The following is a 21,703-nucleotide window of genomic DNA, read 5'->3' on the forward strand; positions in this document are numbered from 1 at the left end:
TATACATTATAAAATATTCATTGTCATTTTCTTGAATGAGATCTCTTAATTGTTTTGACTGATAGAGTTGGTCAATGTTTCGACCTTCAATGTTTTTTGCGCCATATTGTATTGCCTTTTTTTTTTATAAGCAAAACTTCTATAAAAAATATATACCATACTGTATTGTGCCTTGGTTATATTTTGTTGCAGTGACAGAGTTTGTTTGTACTACTGATAAGTGTTGCTATGATCATTTTCCTTTTTGTTTTGATAATGATGTGCTTGTTTTGTGTTAGGTTGAAGCCTAGTGTTAGTGAGGTTAAAGATTTTGGTTGCTTTTCTGTTTTTAACAAGGTGTTGTTACTGTTTTTTAGAGAGTTGTTTATACTACTTATTTATCAATAAAAAAAATTATTGAGAAAGAAAAAGAAAAATGTCACTTTCATGATTCATCGGTTAATTAAATTTGAAGAGTATAGAGATGTCAACTCAGTATTTCACCGACCAATTCGATGTTTATTTTAAATAAACTGATTTAGTACATAGTTACAAAAGCTTATTTAGTACTCCAAATAAGGCTTTACTTAGTACATAGAAACAAGACCATACAATACTTAGAAACTAATAATAAAACATACGAAATGACATCGAAAAACCATCAACAAAAGCAGAAATTAATTCCCTTTTAGTTATGAAGGTGAGTCTTTCAACCAACCATCATGGTAAGCTTTATTAGAGCAGTGAGTGAGTTTTTCTTCTTCTAAACTTGTCTATCTTTTAACCAACCATCAAGATAAGCTTGATTGAAGTTGTGAGTAGTTCTTTCCATCTGCTCTTTGCCATCTTTCAACCATCCATCAAGATAAACCGGGTTAGTGTTAAGGTTCGACTTTGCTATGTTGTCTTTCAACCAGCCATCAAGGTAAACTTGGTTGGAGTTGGGGTTGGATTTTGCTTGACTATCTTTCAACCATCCATCAAGATAAACGGGGTTTGAATTGGAGGTCGACTTTTCTTGGCTGTCTTTCAACCAACCATCAAGGTATACTTGATTGGAGTTAGGGGTTGACTTTACTTGGCTATCTTTCAACCAGCCATCAAGATAAACTTGGTTGGAGTTGGGATTGGAATTTGATTTTTGAACATCTTTCAACCATCCATCAAGATAAATTGAGTTTGAGGCCGACTTTACTTGGCTATCTTTCAACCAACCATCAAGGTAAACTTGATTGGAGTTAGGGTTGGATTTTACTTGGCTATCTTTCAACCAGCCATCAAGGTAAACTTGGTTGGAATTGGGGTTGGATTTTGCTTTTTGGACATCTTTCAACCATCCATCTAGATAAACTGGGTTTGAGTTGGAGGTCGACTTTTCTTGGTTGTCTCTCAACCAACCATCAAGGTATACTTGATTGGAGTTAGGGTTGGATTTTTCTTGGCTGTCTTTCAACCAGCCATCAAGGTAAACTTGGTTGGAGTCGGGGTTGGATTTTACTTTTTGACCATCCTTCAACCATCCATCAAGATAAACTGAGTTTGAGTTGGAGGCCGACTTTGCTTGGTTGTCTTTCAACCAACCATCAAGGTAAACTTGATTGGAGTTAGGATTGGATTTTTCTTGGCTATCCTTCAACCAACCATCAAGGTAAACTTGGTTTGAGTCGGGGTTGGATTTTACTTTTTGGCCATCTTTCAACCATCCATCAAGATAAACTTGGTTGGAGTTAGGGTTGGATTTGGCTTGGCTATCTTTCAACCATCCATCAAGGTAAACTTGATTGGAGTTAGGATTGGATTTTGTCTGACTATCTTTCAACCAGCCATCAAGATAAACTTGGTTGAAGTTTGAGGTAGATTTTGCCTTCTCTGCTTGGCTATCTTTCAACCATCCATCTAAGTAAGCTTGTTTTTCTTCTACATTCTCTTGCTGAATCTTTATATACCTAGCAAAGCTTCCATGGCCATTCTACAATGCAATTGAATAAACTAATGAATGGCAATTTAACTACATAATATATAGTTTGTGAGAAATTGTTTACTATTTTAAAATTTTACAATAGTAAATGAAGTATACTATTTTGAATTTCAATACAGTAATAAAGATTATTTTATCAAAGAGTAGTGTTATTTTACAACAAAACCGAAGGAACATGCATACAATAATTCGTTTTCAATTGCTATTAAAGATGAAAATGAGTGATGAATTGTGATAAATAAATGATGAAGAATACAATTGTAAAGATGCAAACATCCATGCAAGTAAATTACTTACGACGATGAAGAGCAGGAGGACAAAAGGGAGGAGAGATTGAACAACTCTTCTGCATGCCATATCTTACTGCTATGTTTACTACAAAAGATGAATTGAAGTCAAAGTGAAGTGTGCTTTTTATAGGTGAATGAGAAGAAAAACGACAAATGACGATCACATGTATAATAAGGACCAGATTCATAAAATGTTGACTTTTTAGATACATTGTACAATTGATGTATCTAAACTATAATATTTTTTAGATACATTGATTTTACAATGAATCTAAAAAGAAAACATTATCTTTTGTGATCATTATTTGTCGTTTTTCTTCTCATTCTAGGTAAGCTTGTTTTTCTTCTACACAAGAAAATGTTTGCTTTTTAGATTCATTGTAAAATCAATGTATCTAGACAATATTATAGTCTAGATACATTAATGGTACAATGCATCTAAAAAGTCAACATTTTATGAATCTGATCCTTAATTATAATAAGTATGTTTTTTAGATTCATAGAATGTTTGATGTATTTGGTCTATAATATGGACCAATTACATTTAACATTCTATGAATCTAAAAAGTAAATATTTTTTTTATAATAAAGATTGGAGGGATAAGACTAGAGGGAGTATTAAGTTTATCAGAATATTTTTATTTAATTAGCTTTATTTAAACCAACCAATAAAAGTTCATGCATGCCTTAAATAACTCATTTTCAAGTCATGTGAATTCTGCACCATTTTGCTTTCTTGATACTATTTGATATGTTAGTCGATACAAAAACTCATTGTTGGTTATTACTACCTCCGTCCTTAATTATAAAACCATGTTTGACCACCGCATGTACGTCAATGCATAATTTTGATCACTATAATATATTTAATTGTCTACTAGTAAAAATTATAAAAATTTAATATTTTGAAAATACCCATCAAAACAAATTGAACAAGATTTTATATGCTAATATTTACCTTTATATATCATTAAAAAAATACGAACAACACAATATAAATGAATAGTACATTTTTGTCAAAAAATCTTATAATTAAGGAGAAAAGTTTATCACATAAAGCCAATGCTGGGAACTAGGGAACTTCCCATGTTTGAGCCTAGGAGGCCAACTAACTAGGAATTCAAAACATAGCCAGAGTTTTGGATAACTAGGGTTTGCATGCTTGACAAGTGTGGATACATTTTAAATTGCATAGTCTTATGAGAAAAACTAAGATGCCGTTTAGGATAATTAAGGTTTGCATGCTTCACAAGTGTAGATACTTTTATAAAAAATTGTTATGGTACGTATAGTATTTGGAAAAGTTATTACTCCTCCATCTCAAAAAAGTGAGGCAGTTAACTGTTTTACGTATGCCGATTCATAACTTTGACGATTAATATTTTTAATTGTGTAATAGTAAAAATTATAAAAATTCGATATTTTGAAAATATTCATCGAGACGAATCCAACAACATCTTATATACTAATATTTATTTTAGTATACATTTTCAAAATGGTTCACTCATTGTGGGATGGAGGGCGTAATTACACTAAATATATTGAACACAATGTTTTGAAATACTGTTGTTTAAAATTGATATTATTTTTGAAATAAAAAATTGATATTATTTTTATCTCGTGAATTTAGCTCAATTGGCAAGATGTGCATTATATATGCAGAGGGTCAAGGTTCGAACATCGGTCATCCCATTTATCCACCTTAAGGGTGGAATTTCTAGCCACTGCTACTTTGAAAAAAAATATTCATATTATTTTTTGGGTCTTGTTAAGTGTTCCGAGATACTTTTTAAGCTTCTAAAATAATAAATTTTTACGAAAATATGTGAAGTTAATACATTAAGAATTGAACCAACCAATAAGAGCTAATGCATACGAATTAAACAAGCTAGTCTTAACTTCAAAAATCTGATCTGGTGGTAAAAAGACAGGTTTTGAATTCGAGAGGTCTCAGGTTCGAGTACCGCTAATATCTTTGAAGGGAGATAAATGTAATTATCTTTATAAGTCTTCCCTACCTTGGATTGGGGCAACATCGATCCCTTCACCCTAAATTTTTTTAAAATTTTTTTTTAAATAACTCATTTTAAGATCATATGATTTCCGAACCACTTTGCTATCTTGATATTGATCTTAATGTATTCATTGGCGATTACTATCAAAGAAGACCAATGTGAGGTCCACATCATAGGATACCACGACACGAATTAAGGGACCTTATTCCCATGTTTTGTGCAAGGAGGCCTTAGGGAATCATGTTTCCTATGAATGAAGGGAACTCACGATACTACTCTCTGTTTTTATCTAGTGTTAAGACTCGTGCGATGCATGGTGCATGTAAAGAAATTTTTTGTTTTTTTAATTATCACGATGTTTCACAGGTGCGAAATAGTGGCGGAATCAGAAAAAGTAGTGTGGTGGACTGAAAAAAATGATAAAATATGAATGGTTTAATTACATTTTTGGTTTCATATTTTATCAAATTCACAAAAGTATTTTCATATGTTGTAATTTTGGTCTAAATCAATATTTTTACTCTAAAAATTGTGATTTTTAGTGTAATAAAAAATGATTTATTGTTTTCAACATTGAATCTAAAAATGAAATATCACATTTGAGATCAAGATTCACATTTTTTTTGCATTAAAAGTCACTACTTTTACGACAACAAAGGCAAAAAAAAAAGTTTGCATTAATATTGCAACAAATATGAAATACCACTTTAAAAAATTATATATTAATTCAACATATTTTTTTTATGTCATTTTATATTTATATTTATATATATTAGCTCGATTGTTAATTTATCTAATACTATAAATTCAATTAGTCATATATCCTCTATTTTTGACAAACAAAGTCTAAGTTAATTATTATAAATAAAACTGTGTAACTTAAATTAATATTTTAAGTATACTGAGTGACTTGAAATCATCAATAATAGACTATGAACTAATATTTGCAATAATATTTGAACTAATATGTGTATCGAGTTACTTACGGTCGTAAATAATAAACTCCAAATTAATATTAACATTAATAGTTGTACAAATACGTATATCGAATAACTTAAAATTATTAATAATACATTTAAGTTAATACCCTACTCATTAATATTTAATACCCTACCCTATCTCTATATTTGCCCGACCCCTATTCCCGTCACCACGGCCACCCATGAAAATTAAATCAACTCGTTGAATTGAATAACTCGTTGAATTTAATAGTTAAATCCTTTGCCAGTAATAATACAAATTGTAATTGTTTCTCCAATTTGATTGCTAAATTGATTTTGTTAATTGTTTCTCCAATCTTGATTATTAAATAGATTTTGTCTACTGCACCACACACAACACCATCAGCAAAAGTAATGAGAATAAAAAAAAAAAAAGAAATTCATGGTGAAAGTGACAAAGAAGGCTATAGGTAGAGTAATAATGAGAAAAACAGTGACAAAGAACCACACCGACATGAATCTCAAAGACAAGAAAAGAAAGAGACTCAAATTTTGCGAGTGAAAGCTAAGGGTCTGTTTGGTTCAATATAGGGGGGAGGAGAGGTGAGGGATTTTTATAGAGGGAAGGGGAGGGGAGGGAAATTTTTTAATAACACATGTGTTTGGTTCAAAAGAGGGAAGGAGAGGTGAGGTGAAGGATTTTAATTATAGATGTGTTTGGTTCACGAGGGGAGGGTAATATTTTAAAACTAATTTACCTCTTTATCCTTATAAACATCAGTCTCATGATTTTATAACATTTTGTACAAATCAAACTATATATTCACAACCATTTCTCAAATTTTATGATACATATAAATACATAAAAATAATTTATTGATAATTATTAGCAACTGTACAAAAAATAATACCTCTTATTATTATTACTACCTGACCAACAAAAAAAAAGTATATTACTGTAGCTAACAATAATATATAATGAATATATATATGTTGATTCGTAAAAAAAAAAACAAAATAAATGAAATAGAAATAAAAAATTAAACAACTTTTTTTTTATGCCACGCAAAAGAAAAAATATTTTACCCAGAAGAAATAAAATATGGAGAATGAATATATGACATCAATATATTATAATCATAAAGAGATATAATTAATCATTAAAATTTTAATAAGGATAGTTTTGGATTTCAACATAAAATTAGGGATAATTTTGTCAATGTAATTAAAATTATAATAACATATCTCACCTTACTTCACCTCCCCTCCAAATTCCCCCAATTTGGGAGGAAGCAAAAAGTGAGTCTAGGAGGGATTTTGCTCCCCTCCTCTCCCCTCCCCTTCAAAAAAATGAACCAAACACATAAATTCTAAAATATTCCCTCACCTCCCCTCCCCTCCCCTCAAAAAACCTCGAACCAAACGGACCCTAAGAGAAATGATGCACAATAAATATCAATGGTTAAAAAAATTATAGAAAGTTTAGATTGTTTTATTGACTAAACTTTCTATAATTTTAAAGAAATTAGTAAAAATTTCTATAATTTTTTATTGGTTAAAAAAATTATAGAAAGTTTAGTAAAGACGCTCACCATAAATTAGTAAAAATTGTTTTATTGACTAAACTTTCTATAATTTTAAAAAAATTAGTAAAAATTTCTATAATTTTTTTATTGACTAAACTTTCTATAATTTTTTTATTGTTTTTCCCCCTATTTTTATGTATAGATTGTTGTGTTTTGTTTATTCCTATTTTTAAGCATATCATCTTTCTATATTTTTTTTAGTGAAATTACAAATGAAGAATATAAAACTTGCAACATGGTTAAAAGTAATAAGGATAAATTAGTAACTTTGATTGTGATCGATTTTAATATATTAGTAATAGATTAATATAAATAAACAGAGAAAAAATATGTACATAAAGGACTAAATCCCTTACCCTAAAGTAAAAAATGCTTATAATATAATTAAGTAAAAACTTCGCACGGGTCTAACGTTACGACGACGATACTTTTTTAAGTTATAGTTTGGTAATCAAAATAGGAAGCAAAATTTTAAAATTTAGATGTAGTTAATAAGTATTTAGAATTTTGTTGGAAATATGCAGACAAATATATTTTTTGCAAAACGTTAATTATGAATTTTGATTAGTTTTAAAGGTAAAAATAGTTATATGGTGTAAAATTGTGAAAAGACATAAGATTTACTTTGAACATGCCCCTAAAAGACATAAGATTTTAAATAGTTACATGATTCTTGTTAACCAAAAGAACATTGAAAAACAAAGTTAGAAGTACTTATCCCGCATAAAATAAATTTTTTGAAATTTTTATAAGATAAAATTTGTCTCGTATATGATAATTAATTTTAAATTTATATAAGTTCGAAATTATCCCGTATAAAGTAGTTTTTTTAATTTTTTTTATAATTTATAACTTGTCTCACATTTAATAAATATTTCTCAATTTTTATCAGTCAGAATTTATCCTATACATATAGTTAATTTGGAATTTATATAAGTTATAACTTATCCCGTATAAAATAAGTTTTTTTGAAATTTTATAATTTAGAACTTGTCTCACATATGATAATTATTTTGAAATCTTTATAAGTTAGAATTTGTCCCGTATATGATAATTAATTTGAAATTTATATAAGTTAGAACTTATCCTGTATAACATAGTTTTTTTGAAATTTTTATTAGTTATAACTTGTGTCACATGTGATAATTATTTTGAATTTTTGATCGGTGATAATTTTTCTCGTATGTGATATTTTTTTTTGACAGAATTCATATACGATAATTAAAATTTATAGGCTTAACTATACATTTAGTCCCTTACGTTTATTTAAAGTTTCAATTTGGTCCCTTACGTTTAAAACATATCAATTTGATCCCTTACGTTTTCTCCGTTACCATTAGTTGGTCCTTTCCGTCAATTCTTTGACTAACTCCGTTTGTTTTGTCCATGTGGCTAACGGAAATGTACACGTGGAAATGTACACGTGGACGCACATGTGTAATTAGATTTTAGTAAACTTCCACATAATATTAAGTTTAATAAAATAAAACATAAAATAGGAAAAATTGATTTTGTAAAAAACAACACACAATCATATTCTCCACCACCATCATCTTCTTCATCATAATCTTCAGCAAAAAAACACAAAGAACAACAAAAAAATCCAGCAAATCATCACCATCTATACAAGACAACTTGTTTATCCCAGCGTAAAGTGCAGTGGGTTAACGGAATAGAAATCAAAGATACTGTTCCGGTGAAGAGAGTTAACGGAATAGAACCCGAAAGAAAGTTGTTGCTAAGTTTTCCGGCGAACGAGTTGAAACCGAGTCTTAGAGTTTGTAGCTGAAACAACCCACCAAGTTTGCCGGGGATTTCGCTAGGAAGCTGATTATCCTCGAGGTTGATTATGGTGAGAGATGAGAAAGAGAACAGAGACGAAAGAGACATAGAGAGATTGCTTCTGAGATAACGAGAAGCAAGTTCAAGCTCGGTGACTCGACCGAGTTGACACGTTACACCAACCCAGTTATTGGGAGGAGTTGCAGATATCAAACAAAATTTTAATTGAAAGCTATTTAGACCATCAAATTGAAATACCATAACATCATAAGTTCTGCCATTGATTGAAAGCTTCAAATTGATAACCTGTTTTCAATTTGAATTAGGAAGAAGAAGTAGAAAACCCTGATTTTTTAATTGGGGCCAATTTCAATTTCTGTTTTTTATATAAATTTTAATTAATATGTCAGAATATTACATGGCATTCCACGTGTCCAATTGCATGTCCACGTAAGCAATCCATCAGCCATGTGGAAAGTTAAACGGTGTTAGTTGGAGAATTGACGGAAAGGACCAACTAATGGTAACGGAAGAAACGTAAGGGACCAAATTGATACGTTTTAAACGTAAGGGATTAAATTGAAACTTAAAATAAACGTAAGGGACCAAATGTGTATATAGAATTTATATATCAGTTAAAATAAACGTAAGGGACCAAATTGAAATTTATATATCAGTTAAAATTTATCCAGTGTATATAGAATTTTGAATAAGTGATGAGAGGGAAAATTTTGAATTTGAGATTTGGTGAGACATTGGGAGAAGCAAAAAAGATGTCACATGTGTTTGTGGCTTAGATGACTTAGTTTCATCAAACTGAAAAAGACATAAATGACTCAATGACTTAGTTACAATGTAAAATCTAGTTTGATAAAACACTTTTTCACTCACAAATGCCCCAAATGGCTCATATGATTTGGTTTCATTTGAAAAGGAGTGTACTTTTAGTTCAATCATCAAACTTTTGGACATCAATTACCCTCACTTGGGACACATGGCAGCTCCTTAAGTAAGGGTAGTTTAGACTTATCCAGAACAATTAACTTTCTTATATAGATTAGATTATTTTGAAATTCGACAAATAACTTTAACATTTTTACAATATCGATCTTATATAATACTAGCGGCCAGACAGGCGCAAAAAAAAAATTCCTTATGTTATGATGAGTTTTTGTTAATAAAAGATTTTTGCTGCTAAAAAAAAGATATGCCTTATGTTATGGTGAATTTGTTAATAAAAGATTTTTTGTGCTAAAAAAAAAAAGTCAATGTTATTTTTGGTATTATGAAAAGTCCACCCCAAAATTTTTTGTATCATCTTTATGTATAGTATAGAATAGATATAGATATAGAATAGAATAGATATAGATTAATTTTATCAATCAAATAAAATCTGTAGACTTGTTGGACAAGTATATTTTGCAATATTTGAGAAAAAAACACGTTTACTTGGAAAACACGTTTATTTTTTTAGTGTATATAGGAAAGATAGTATATAGTATATAGTAGATGATTAATTAAATTTTGTTTTAAAATAACAATCCAACGAAACTCCCTTTTCACCACAGCAGCGGTTCTCATTCTGATTTTGATTTTCCTTAATCCAAAATCATGAAACGAATCGCCGCCACGGATATCGAAACCTTACGAGTTGTTTCAAGGCAAAATTATTTGAAACTAAGACAGGAAAGGAAATTACAACAACTCAAAGATGAGGTTGAAGATGATCGATATTTGTTCGAAGGAATTCCTATTTCTGAATCTGAATACCGCCATATCATGTACAAGAAAGAGATGTGCGATCTACTTTTTGCTGAGAAGAATAAAGAATTAGAGAATAATCATCATGATTACTATAGAATGCCAGAAGCTTATGACGATCAACAAAGTGCCGCCGTTAATCAGGAAAAGAGATTTTCTGTCGCAATGCAGCATTATTATGATGATGATCATAAAGAAGAAGCTTGGGAGGATTATCAGATTAGAAAGGCATTGTTGAAATATGGTTCCAATGATATAAGAAAAGTCTCCGATGACTACCAACTTATTTTTGAGGACAAGACTGATTTCATTAAGGCCGAGATGATGGACGGCTATAAAAACAACTTAGAGATGGCATTTGAAAAATCATCGAGAGCTAAGAGGCCGGTTCTGCAAGAGGAGAGGAAAAAGCTACCTATATATGCTTTTCGAGATGAGTTTCTACAAGCCGTTAATAATCATCAAGTAATCGTCATTGTTGGTGAAACTGGTTCCGGTAAGACTACACAGATTCCCCAGTATCTTCAAGAAGCCGGTTATACAAAGAATGGAAGAATGATTGCGTGTACTCAGCCACGTCGTGTTGCTGCTATGAGCGTGGCTGCTCGAGTTTCTCAAGAAATGGGGGTAAAACTAGGGCATGAGGTTGGTTACTCTATACGTTTTGAGGATTGCACGTCTGAGAAGACCGTTGTTAAATATATGACGGATGGAATGTTGTTGAGGGAATTCCTTGCTCAGCCTGAGTTGGATAGTTATAGTGTTGTGATGGTGGATGAGGCTCATGAAAGAACACTTTCAACTGATATTTTGTTTGGATTAGTTAAGGATGTTGTTCGTGCCCGGCCTGATCTTAAGTTGTTGATATCAAGTGCTACTCTTGATGCAGAGAAGTTCAGTAACTACTTTGATCTTGCTCCGATATTCAAAATTCCAGGGAGACGGTATCCTGTTGAAATACACTACACCAAATCACCAGAAGCTAACTACTTGGATGCTGCTGTTGTCACGGCGCTTCAGATTCATGCCACTCAATCTCCTGGAGATATATTGGTATTCCTTACTGGTCAAGAAGAAATTGAAACCGTAGAACAAATATTGAAGCATCGGGTTAGAGGTTTGGGGACTAAAATAGCCGAGTTGATTATATGTCCGATATATGCCAATCTGCCAACTGAACTACAAGCTAAAATATTTGAACCCACACCTGAAGGGGCTAGAAAGGTAGTCCTTGCCACCAATATTGCAGAAACGTCGTTGACAATCGATGGGATCAAGTATGTCATTGATCCCGGATTCTGTAAGATGAAAACTTACAATCCAAGGACCGGAATTGAGTCTTTACTGGTTACTCCCATCTCGAAAGCTTCAGCAATGCAAAGAGCTGGTCGGTCGGGAAGAACAGGCCCTGGTAAGTGCTTTCGATTGTATACTTCACACAGTTTTCAAAATGATTTGGATGATAACACTTCACCCGAAATACAACAGACCAACCTTGCAAATGTAGTGCTAACTTTATATAGTCTTGGCATTGAGTATGAGAAGTTGTTGCGTTTTGAATTTATGGATCCTCCACCAGCTGATGCTATAAAGAAAGCCATGGAGCTTTTATATAATCTAGGCGCTTTAAATGGGCAGGGCAAGTTAACTAAGGTAGGCAGACGAATGGCAGAGTTCCCACTTGATCCTATGTTGTCAAAAATGATTGTTGCATCAGAAAAGTACAAGTGTTCCGACGAGATCATCTCCATTGCTGCTATGCTTTCTGTTGGAAACTCAATATTCTACCGTCCGAAGGATAAACAAGTACACGCAGACAATGCACGAATGAATTTTCACACCGGTGATGTTGGTGACCACATTGCTCACCTAAATGTATACAATTCATGGAAAGAGAATAATTATTCATCACAATGGTGTTATGAGAATTATATACAAGTACGGAGCATGAAACGTGCAAGGGATATTCGGGATCAGCTTGGAGGTCTATTGGAGAGGGTTGAGATTGAATCAACCTCAAATTCCAATGATTTAGATGCCATTAAGAAATCCATATTATCTGGATTTTTCCCACACGCTGCAAAGCTGCAAAAGAATGGTACTTATGGAAGGGTTAAACATCTACAAACGGTTCACATACATCCTAGTTCGGGGCTGGCAGAGGTTGTTCCTAGATTGGTTTTGTACCATGAACTAGTACTCACAACCAAGGAATATATGAGACAGGTCACAGAGATAAAGCCAGAGTGGTTGTTGGAGATAGCCCCTCACTATTACCAGCTCAACGACGTTGAAGACTCGAGTTCTAAGAAAATGCCCCGTGGACATGGACTTGCACACTAGGAGGTGGTTTTTGTTTTGTTATTGTAATAATTTTCTTGGTCACAATTGGTTTGTGTATATTGCTATTTTTTTTCTGACCTTGTAAAAGATTTGGATCTTAAATTTGTTTGTGAAAGTATTTTATTACCTTATTTCTGGTCTATTTCTTCCTTTGAATGTTTTGCTTGCTGTTTTCAGGTTGAATGAGGACATATACTCTACTTGTTTTGTTTAATCAAAAGGGTGAAGCTTTATTGATTATTTTTTGCAAATTATTTACTGTATACTAATTATTACATACTCAAATCTCTCTGATATTGATGATTCATTTATCCATATAGACAGTAACAGGGTTTTCAAACCAGAATAGATAAATCTATTCCCTCAAACACAGGGAATTACTGAAGAACTTCAGCAATCAAAGGTTATGTTCTTCATAAACTGTATTTAAATATCTATGCAGTTTCCAAAGGTATGTTTTAAATTCAAAGATATTGACTGAACTACTGGCTGTTTTCTTTGGCCACAATTGGTTTGTGTATATTGATAGTTGTTTCTGGTCCTCCTATTGACTTGGAATTTTAAATTGGTGTTTTTTGTATCACAGTGAACATACCATTCTAATCAAAATTCTGATTTTCTGCTTTTCTTGTAGGTAGAACAAAGTTTAGATTATTCTTTTTTAATTAAAATCCAACATGTACTTGTGAATTTACTGTTATTTTACATAAATATACAGTTATTGATCAGTTTAGAACTTTTAACTGTACACCAATTTCAAATATTTAAGAGAATAAAATAAAAAATTCAATAACAAAAAACTACTTAGATTCTGTTATAAAATATTTAACAGAATAAAATAAAAAATTCAAATTTTGTAAGTGTGACCAATAAATTATAGTATTTGGTCACATTAATTCGTTTGAAATAAAAATATGAAATGAATCCCAATAACCTTCTCTCTCACAATATAGAATGAATCCAAATAACCATTCTCTGTCCGGTGAATATACATAGTACTATATTATATCGGTTAAAATATTATTGAGAGGTATAATATTTAGTGTCAAACTAAGACTACATACAATGGGGTGTTGAATATGAGATTCAACAGCAAAACAAGTGTTTAAACCATTGCATGTGCCTTGTTGAAACCTATGTGGAAGAAAGAGATGTTGAACAAGTTCAACATGTTGAAGCCTGAAAAAATCTGACGCAGGAGGGACACGTGCAGGCTTGCGGTTGGTCCAGCGTAGCGCGTGCATCACACGCGCCGACAGGTGAGAATTGCCATTAAATCACGCGGAGAGAGAAGGATGAATGGGACAAGTGGCAGATTGTGATTGGTTGCTTCGATTTTTATCTTATCAAAACTTTGAACTTAATTATTTCATTGAAAATAAATTTTTAATTTTTAATTTTTATACCAAAATTCGTGATTTTTTTTTCTCTACAAATAGAGACTTGGTTCATTTCATTTGGACACAGAAAAAAACCAAATTTTTCACTATCTTAATCTATTATTAACTTTCTAATTAGTCTTTCTTTTGAAGTTTTAATCTTTTTTTTAGTGAAATGGATCCCAACAATTCTTCTAATTATCCCAACAATTCTCAAAATCCCAACAATTCTCAAAACTCCAACAATTATCAAAACCCCAACAATTATCAAAATCCCAACAATTATCAAAATTCAAATCAATTTTTCAATCAACATCCTCAAAACACACCTAATTTTGGTTTAACACCAAATTTCAACCAATCATCCTTTGTTCCAAACTTTCATCCATATTATGGAACTATGCTGAGAAATCCATCTCAAACACCCCCGTTTAATGGTTACATGCCGATGGTTAATGAAATTTTTTCGAGTGGTGGTACAACTAACTTTCCCGAATTTTCAACACAAATAACTATTGCTAATGAAGATTCAACTCCTATGAGCAAGAAAAACCATCAACCATCATGGAACACTGAACAAAATTTGGTGCTAATTAGTGGGTGGATCAAATTTGGAACAAGCAGTGTTGTCGGGAAAAACCAGAAAGGTGAAACATATTGGGGTCAAATTGCTGACTATTCAGGGCCGGCCCAACACTATATGAGGCTTAAAGCAAACTTTGAATTGGGGCCTTTTATACTCTAAAAAAAAATAATTATAATATTTTTTAAAAATTTACTTTTCGAGCTTTTTGAGATGCAAAATCATTTATTAAACTATTATAATCAATTTCAGTTAACATTTCTTTTTCTATCGCTAATAAAGCCAATCCATTTAATCTTTGTTGAGACATTGTTGATCTTAGATAAGATTTTATTAATTTTAATTTTGAAAAACTTCTTTCTGCGGAAGCAACAGTTACATGAATCGTTAACATTATTCTATAAGCAACAAATGCATTTGTGAAGGAGTTCATTCTTATTATATAGTTAAGTATATCAATTGGTGTATCATTTTCAACATGTATGATTTCTCTTAATATTTTCAATTCTGAAAATAAGTCTAATCCATCAATATCAGAGTTGTCGTTATGTTTTAATGAACATTCAAGGTTAAGACAACATTCTTTTAAATTTTCAATTTCCAATGACCTTAATTTCTCAATACTAAATAGAAAACCAAAAATATCTTGATATATTTTAAATTGTTCAAATCTACTTCTCGATTTTCATTTTCATCCAGGTTTACATTATTAACTTGTTCATTCACGTTGTTTGTTTTAACAAATTTATCCATAGCCCCCTTTTGTGATTCAATCAATGCTTCAACTCTTCTCCTTTTTTTAAGTTTCGAATAACCCGATTCATATTTTCTAGTTGACATTTATATATTTTAAAACAAGTAAACAATTCAATCAAAGATTAAACAAGTAGATTAAAGAATAAAAATGTAATAGACTAAACAATTTTTTTGTCTGTTTGCCTACAATCACTAAACTAATAGATTAAATAAAATAAAAGAGAATAAAAAGAAAGAATGAACCTGTTTGCCGACAGAAACAACAAATCACTTATTGGAGATGGATAATAATAAAGAACCCAGAAAGCCACTTGCTAGAATTGCTGGCTTGCTGCAATACAAAATCTGAGTCGGCAAGAATTGCTGCAATCACTTATTGGAGATAGATAATAATAATAAAGAACCCAAAAAGCCTCAAAGCCACTTGCTAGAATTGCTGCAATAGAAATTGAAAAGGCCTCCAACAAGAGTTGCTGCAGCAGTAGTGTGATAGATGGTTTCACAATATCACAAATTCACAGTTACTAAAATTGCTACACAAAATCGGCAAATCGCAGTGGAAATTGGAAAGTTTTTTGCTTTTGAGGATTGAAGAAGTATGGTGAAAGTTGAAACTTGGAATCATTCTTTTAAAGTAGAAAGTTTGAAGGGAGAATTAAATGATAGGAGGAATTTTGTGAGAAATTGATGCAAGAGACGTTGGTGGAGTTATTGTGGGAAGAAGAAACGATTCACGCGGCCGGCAGAAAATAAAAAGCGTATTCCTTTTTTTCACGCGTGCAGCAGAACATATTTAGGAATAGGGATTTTTTTTTTGGAGGCCTATTTTTCTTTGATAAAAAAAAAAATTTTGTTGGGCCTAAAGCCCTAGCTTTGGCAGCTTGGCCCAATGGCCGGCCCTGTGACTATTGTAATGAGCATTGCTCATTCGATCCTCCGCGTGATGGAGTTGCATGCCGAAACCGTTTTAATTATATGAACAAAATACTGGGTAAATGGATTGGCGCTTATGATGGCGCTAAGCGTCTCCAAGGAAGTGGTTGGTCCGAGAATGATGTTTTGGCAAAAGCGCAGGAAATATATGCATGTGGGAAGAATGTTCGGTTCACTTTAATGGAAGAATGGAATGCTCTCCGTGATCAACCACGTTATAGTAGTCAAGTAGGATCTGGAAGTAGTGGATCTAAGAGATCTCACGAGAGTGATGCATGTGGCTCAAACTCTGTAGGATCTAGTGCTCGTCCTATAGGTAGGGATGCAGCCAAAAAGAAGGGAAAAAAGAAAGCTTCCACACCCACAGAGGTGGTGGACAAAGAATTGGATACTTACATGAAAATGAGGGAGAAAGAGGTGGAACATTTGACAATGGTAGTTTCCAATCAACAAGAGAAAAACAGACTTAAGAAAATGAAAATGTATCTGAAGTTAAGTTCTGATGAGAATCTCGATGACCGGAAGAAAGCCATGTTGGACACATTGGCCCAAGAACTGTTTCCATAATTAATTTCAATCAATGTAGTGTTTGCTTTAATCATAAAAACAAAAATTAAAATTTAAATAAGAATATGAAATAGAAAGTGGTGGGGTAGAGAAAGTGGTGGGGTATGGTGTTGAATATAAAAACCATTGGAGAGGGTAAAAGTTGAATGTGTGTTGAATGATTAGGTGGAAGAAAGAGAAAATGATGTGGAGTGAAAAAGTGGGTGTTGAATATTTTTTGGTGTTGAAACCATTGTATGTAATCTAATTGATATCAACGAATCTGACTCATATTTAGTGTGCATAGAACACAAGTCATTTTCCATAAAAAAAAAAAAAAAATTAATAATAGAATGAATCCCAAGAACCCATCACTCTCTCATTCACGTGCACACTGATCTCCCGGTGAGAAAGGGAATATAATTATGAAATTAAATGTGAAATATATGATCTATCTATAAAAGAGTAAAGACTAAATAAATAGTGAAAGAAATAAAGAAAGAATGTATCATAAAAGAGTGTGTCAGTAAGATGCTGTATCTTGCTCCCTACCCACCTCAACTCATTTCATTCAAACAAAATTCCTCATTACTACACTTCTTTGGCCCATAATTAAATACTCATCATTGCTTGGAATTTGCATTCACATTCAATTTCTTGAAAAACAAGATCTTCTTAATTGGACCTTGTCAACTTGTAGTAGGTTTCTGCATTTTTTTTAATTTTTACTACTTTCCCTTTCTGGGTATTTTAAATTTCTTTAAAAAATTTGTTTTTTCCTAGTGGGGTTTAAGTCTTGAAGCTAAATTTTGTTTCTTTATATGATTTTTCTGAATATTTTTCTTATATATTTGATTTGACTATTTGAGGTGCAAGAACAGGTAAAAAGTCCAAAATCATGAGCCTTTTTTGCTTCAATGTTTATATCATATATAGTTTTTAGTCATATTCACTCACTTTTTGATTATTTGTTTTATCTGTTTTGGTGGATATAGCAGGTTTGTATTTGGTGATTGATGGTAATTTGATATTGTACAACTCAACAACTCATTGTTGCAATCTTTGTTGTATAAATTTGTGGATAGTTTGTGTTCCTGACTAGGCCAAGGTCCATTCGAGCTAGATTTTCACTACGCAGACTTAGTTAGCGCTGCCTAGTGAATACTCTAGAAGTTCGGTCATCTTGACCATATGATGTCCTTCGGAAGCTGATCCGGATACTGCTGTTTAAGATCCACCTCAGATCATTGGTTCCGTCTGTGAGAACAATTTCTATATTTTAGATAGTGTTTGTATGCTTCGCCGTTTATTTGAAGCTAATAGGATTAAATGAAAGGCATGAGTTGGAGGGTTGCATCCCCTAAAGGCTCTTCAAATCCAAAACCACTTTATTGGATTGTGGTTTCAATTGCAGTAGTGGCAGTATTCATAACTTTTACTTCATGGTTTTTTGTATCATACCCTATTGGTTCAACTGTTCATGGTTATATCTATGGTGTAGAGAGTTCACAAATTTCTGGTTTATCGGTCTCTCAGAAAATCAATATAACTTCTGTTGATCTTCACATGAATGCAAGTTTCGATTTAGTAGATAATAAAGCACCTAGCAAGATAGAAAAAAATGATACAAATTTAGATTCACATGTACTTTTTAGTGAATCTGCTTCACCAAAAATTGTTCCAGTAACTAAGGAGGTAAATGGCCTAGAAACTTCTGATGCAGTGGCTTCAAAAGCATCTGTTCCGGTGATCGGTACCAATTCCTCCATTATGAAAGGTAATATTACAATCGAGGAAACCACTTTTGTTGTTTCAATGATTATAAGTAAAATAATGAATCAGGGTGGGGTGGGTAGCTCAACTGGTTTGAGCTAATGATTATCACTTTTACATTATTATGCATTTCTTAATATGCTCGACGTATATAAAGGATTAGTGCTTGTATCTTGAAGTAATTAGGTATTGCCACTTTTCTTTCAATTTATTTTCTTGTAATTCTATATATCTACTCAGTCTTTTGAATGGTTGTTTTCATTGTTAATTAGGTTGTGATCTATACCATGGAAATTGGATACATGATCCATTGGGACCGTTATACGCAAACAACTCGTGCCCTATATTGACACAGACACAGAATTGTCAGGGTAATGGGAGGCCTGATAAGGATTATGAAAATTGGCGATGGAAGCCTTTTCAGTGTGACATCCCACGGTTCGATCCGAGGATGTTTTTGGAGCTAATGAAAGGCAAGACAGTGGCTTTCATTGGAGATTCAGTGGCTCGAAACCAGATGGAGTCCATGATGTGTATTCTCTGGCAGGTTATTTTCATCCTTTCTATACTAATTTTATTTGCATAACTCATAAAACGATTCCATGCGTGTCAATGGCGTATCTGGTCATTCTGGTGTCAGTGTCGTGTGTGTCAGTGCTTCATAGAAATCAAATGCTTAACTTCAAAATATGATATTTCAGGTAGAGGAACCAAAGAATCAGGGAACTCGCAACATGCAGCGATATTATTTTGAGTCTACATCTTTAACGATTGTTCGGATATGGTCATCATGGCTTGTCAAACACAATTCAGAACCATTTGACTTTGCTCCAGCTGGTGTGGAGAAAATCTATCTTGAATCCCCTGATGAGATGTTGATGGAATTTCTCCCAACATTTGATGTAGTCGTTCTTTCTTCTGGCCATTGGTTTATGAAACAATCTGTATACATCTTGAACAATGAGATAGTTGGAGGACAATTGTGGTGGCCAGACAAGTCTCGGCATACGAAGATTAACAGTGTTGAAGCATTTGGTATATCTGTTGAAACAATTCTTACAGCTCTTGTTACACATCCGAATTATACCGGGCTTACAATTTTGCGTTCCTATTCGCCTGATCATTATGAGGGTGGTGGATGGAACACTGGTGGGTCATGCACCGGGAAAGTTAAACCTCTTGCAGTTGGCGAACTCGTTGAAAATAAGTATCTCGCTTCGATGTATGAGCAACAGGTTAAAGGTTTCAACCGTGCAGTAAAAAAGGCGACAAATGGTTCAAAGATAAGATTGATGGATATTACTGAAGCCTTTCAATACCGGCATGATGGTCATCCTGGTCCATATAGGAGCACTGATCCTAACAAGATTACGAAACGTGGCCGAGATGGAAGGCCACCACCACAGGATTGCTTGCACTGGTGCATGCCGGGACCTGTAGATACTTGGAATGAAATTGTGTTTGAAATCATTAAGAGAGAATATGAAGGTGATAGAATATCATGAGTTTTTTTTATCTCTTTTCTCGACAACTGAGCTGCATTCATCTTCTAAGCTCAGGAGGGTGACTTGTGGAGTAATGTACCTGTCTGAGGAGGGGTAAGACTAGTCCATTTTCCCTTGTGATAGAAGCATATCATAGAGCATTTAAGTTTTTTTTTAAAGCTTACTATGATAAGTTGTCTTCTCCATGATTCTAAATTGTGGTTGTGGTCACGGTTATGCTGCAAATCTTGATATTGAGGATAAATACAGCTGCGATTTTGATGGCGTAATGGAGGCCTCTAAAACTTTTATATCGTCCGCACTCCGCAATTTATAACTATGCTTAGCTCATTCCTCAATTTTCAAAATCGTCGGTATCACTAATCAGCATATATCTGTTCATGATTCTGAACAGTTGTTTGTCCAATATAAACTCATCCCTTTTAAATGTGGCCTTGCAATGTGCACTTTTGATTCCCTTAATTTATGTTTCTAGTGTAGATTATTCTGGCTGTTGAATTTTAGTGGTTGTTTGCTATGTTGCTTCGACACCTCATATTGACGGTGTGTTCGATGTTCAACCTCGACACGACGTCACTGACACATGTGGTTACATACAATACAATCACTTTCATTTTCTTATATTCAATGTCGTGTCTGGTGTCCGTGTTTGTGCTGGTGCTTCATAATCTTACAATAACCAGACTTTTTGAACAATAGCTTAGAGCATAAGTTGAAATTAACTTCTGCATCTGAATTTTTTCAGAAACTTTCTCATTTAACTTCTTAAACTGATTTTTTCTTTCTTTTCAAAAACTCTAATTTAACTTCTCCAAAAACATATCTAAGCTTATAAGTTATAAGGACTTATTCAAACTCTTAAGTATATAAGCATACATCTTTTGTTCAGAAACTCCCATAAGCTGAAAGTTAATCCAAACTAGGCCTAAGTCATTAAATCACTATGCATAGCATGAGATAAAAGTTGATTTTTATGATGAAAAACATACTCTTGTAGAAACTTGGCTTTGTTTTTATTTTCGGAGTTAAATTTGTTTCTTTGATAACAAGTATAAATGTTTCTTGTAGCTGATATTTTGTGAACATGCTTCAAACAGGTTTTGCAGTAATGAAGATGGAAAGTTCAATGAATTGTTGGCATGCAAGCATCTTCATGTAGATTTTGAAGCCTATGTTTTGAAATTGGAATGTCAACATTCGAATTAATGCAATGCATAATCTCCAAACTCTTGCAATCTTTCATGTATATTTTGTGTGTTTAGTGTGTGTGATTTTTTAAAACACTGTGCCAAAGAGATCATAATTATCGGAGTATGTAGTACGCGAATATATCGCATATACATGTAAGAATGGTGCATACTAAGATGATGTTTTTCACAGTCTAGAATACAAGATTTCAACTCTTTATAGACATTTGAATTTTATACAGTATGCACAAACTGATTTTTCATGAAGATTGTTTCTTTTAATGTTCTTCTGTCTCTTGAGAAGATCTGCACTCAATAATTTTTTTTTTTTAATTTGATGGTTAGATTGATGAAATTTAATGTGTA

The 21,703-nt window shown here is 32.6% G+C and overlaps 4 protein-coding genes across 8 annotated transcripts; 3 read left to right on the top strand and 1 right to left on the bottom strand.

Moving 5' to 3' along the window:
* Positions 1 to 742: 742 nt before the first annotated feature.
* Positions 743 to 2,314, bottom strand: LOC123904867. The gene is made up of 5 exons (XM_045954472.1): positions 2,258 to 2,314; positions 1,423 to 1,948; positions 1,170 to 1,329; positions 993 to 1,061; positions 743 to 941 (listed from the first exon to the last, which is right to left on the bottom strand). Exons 1-5 carry the CDS (start codon positions 2,312 to 2,314, stop codon positions 743 to 745), a joined length of 1,011 nt encoding a protein of 336 aa, XP_045810428.1.
* A 7,772-nt stretch (positions 2,315 to 10,086) lies between these two features.
* On the top strand, positions 10,087 to 13,434 carry LOC123911493 (pre-mRNA-splicing factor ATP-dependent RNA helicase DEAH1-like). The gene is made up of 2 exons (XM_045962916.1): positions 10,087 to 12,678; positions 12,853 to 13,434. The coding sequence occupies exon 1, from the start codon at positions 10,183 to 10,185 to the stop codon at positions 12,673 to 12,675; it is 2,493 nt and encodes an 830-aa protein (XP_045818872.1). The 5' UTR covers positions 10,087 to 10,182; the 3' UTR covers positions 12,676 to 12,678; positions 12,853 to 13,434.
* Positions 13,435 to 16,302: 2,868 nt separating this feature from the next.
* Positions 16,303 to 16,893, top strand: LOC123904868. The gene has a single exon (XM_045954473.1). The coding sequence runs from the start codon at positions 16,369 to 16,371 to the stop codon at positions 16,891 to 16,893; it is 525 nt and encodes a 174-aa protein (XP_045810429.1). The 5' UTR covers positions 16,303 to 16,368.
* A 201-nt stretch (positions 16,894 to 17,094) lies between these two features.
* LOC123911494 (protein YLS7) lies at positions 17,095 to 21,703 on the top strand. Of its 5 annotated transcripts, none has more exons than XM_045962921.1 (5): positions 17,323 to 17,753; positions 17,868 to 18,649; positions 18,918 to 19,192; positions 19,347 to 20,243; positions 21,248 to 21,703. In XM_045962921.1, the coding sequence occupies exons 2-4, from the start codon at positions 18,202 to 18,204 to the stop codon at positions 20,148 to 20,150; spliced, it is 1,527 nt and encodes a 508-aa protein (XP_045818877.1). In that variant the 5' UTR covers positions 17,323 to 17,753; positions 17,868 to 18,201; the 3' UTR covers positions 20,151 to 20,243; positions 21,248 to 21,703. The 5 variants fall into 5 exon arrangements, with proteins under 5 accessions (XP_045818878.1, XP_045818877.1, XP_045818874.1 ...); XM_045962918.1 differs by having other exon boundaries at positions 17,871 to 18,649; XM_045962919.1 differs by having other exon boundaries at positions 17,323 to 17,571.

This window comes from Trifolium pratense, linkage group LG2 (genome assembly GCF_020283565.1).
Source record: "Trifolium pratense cultivar HEN17-A07 linkage group LG2, ARS_RC_1.1, whole genome shotgun sequence".
Taxonomy (NCBI): domain Eukaryota; kingdom Viridiplantae; phylum Streptophyta; class Magnoliopsida; order Fabales; family Fabaceae; genus Trifolium; species Trifolium pratense.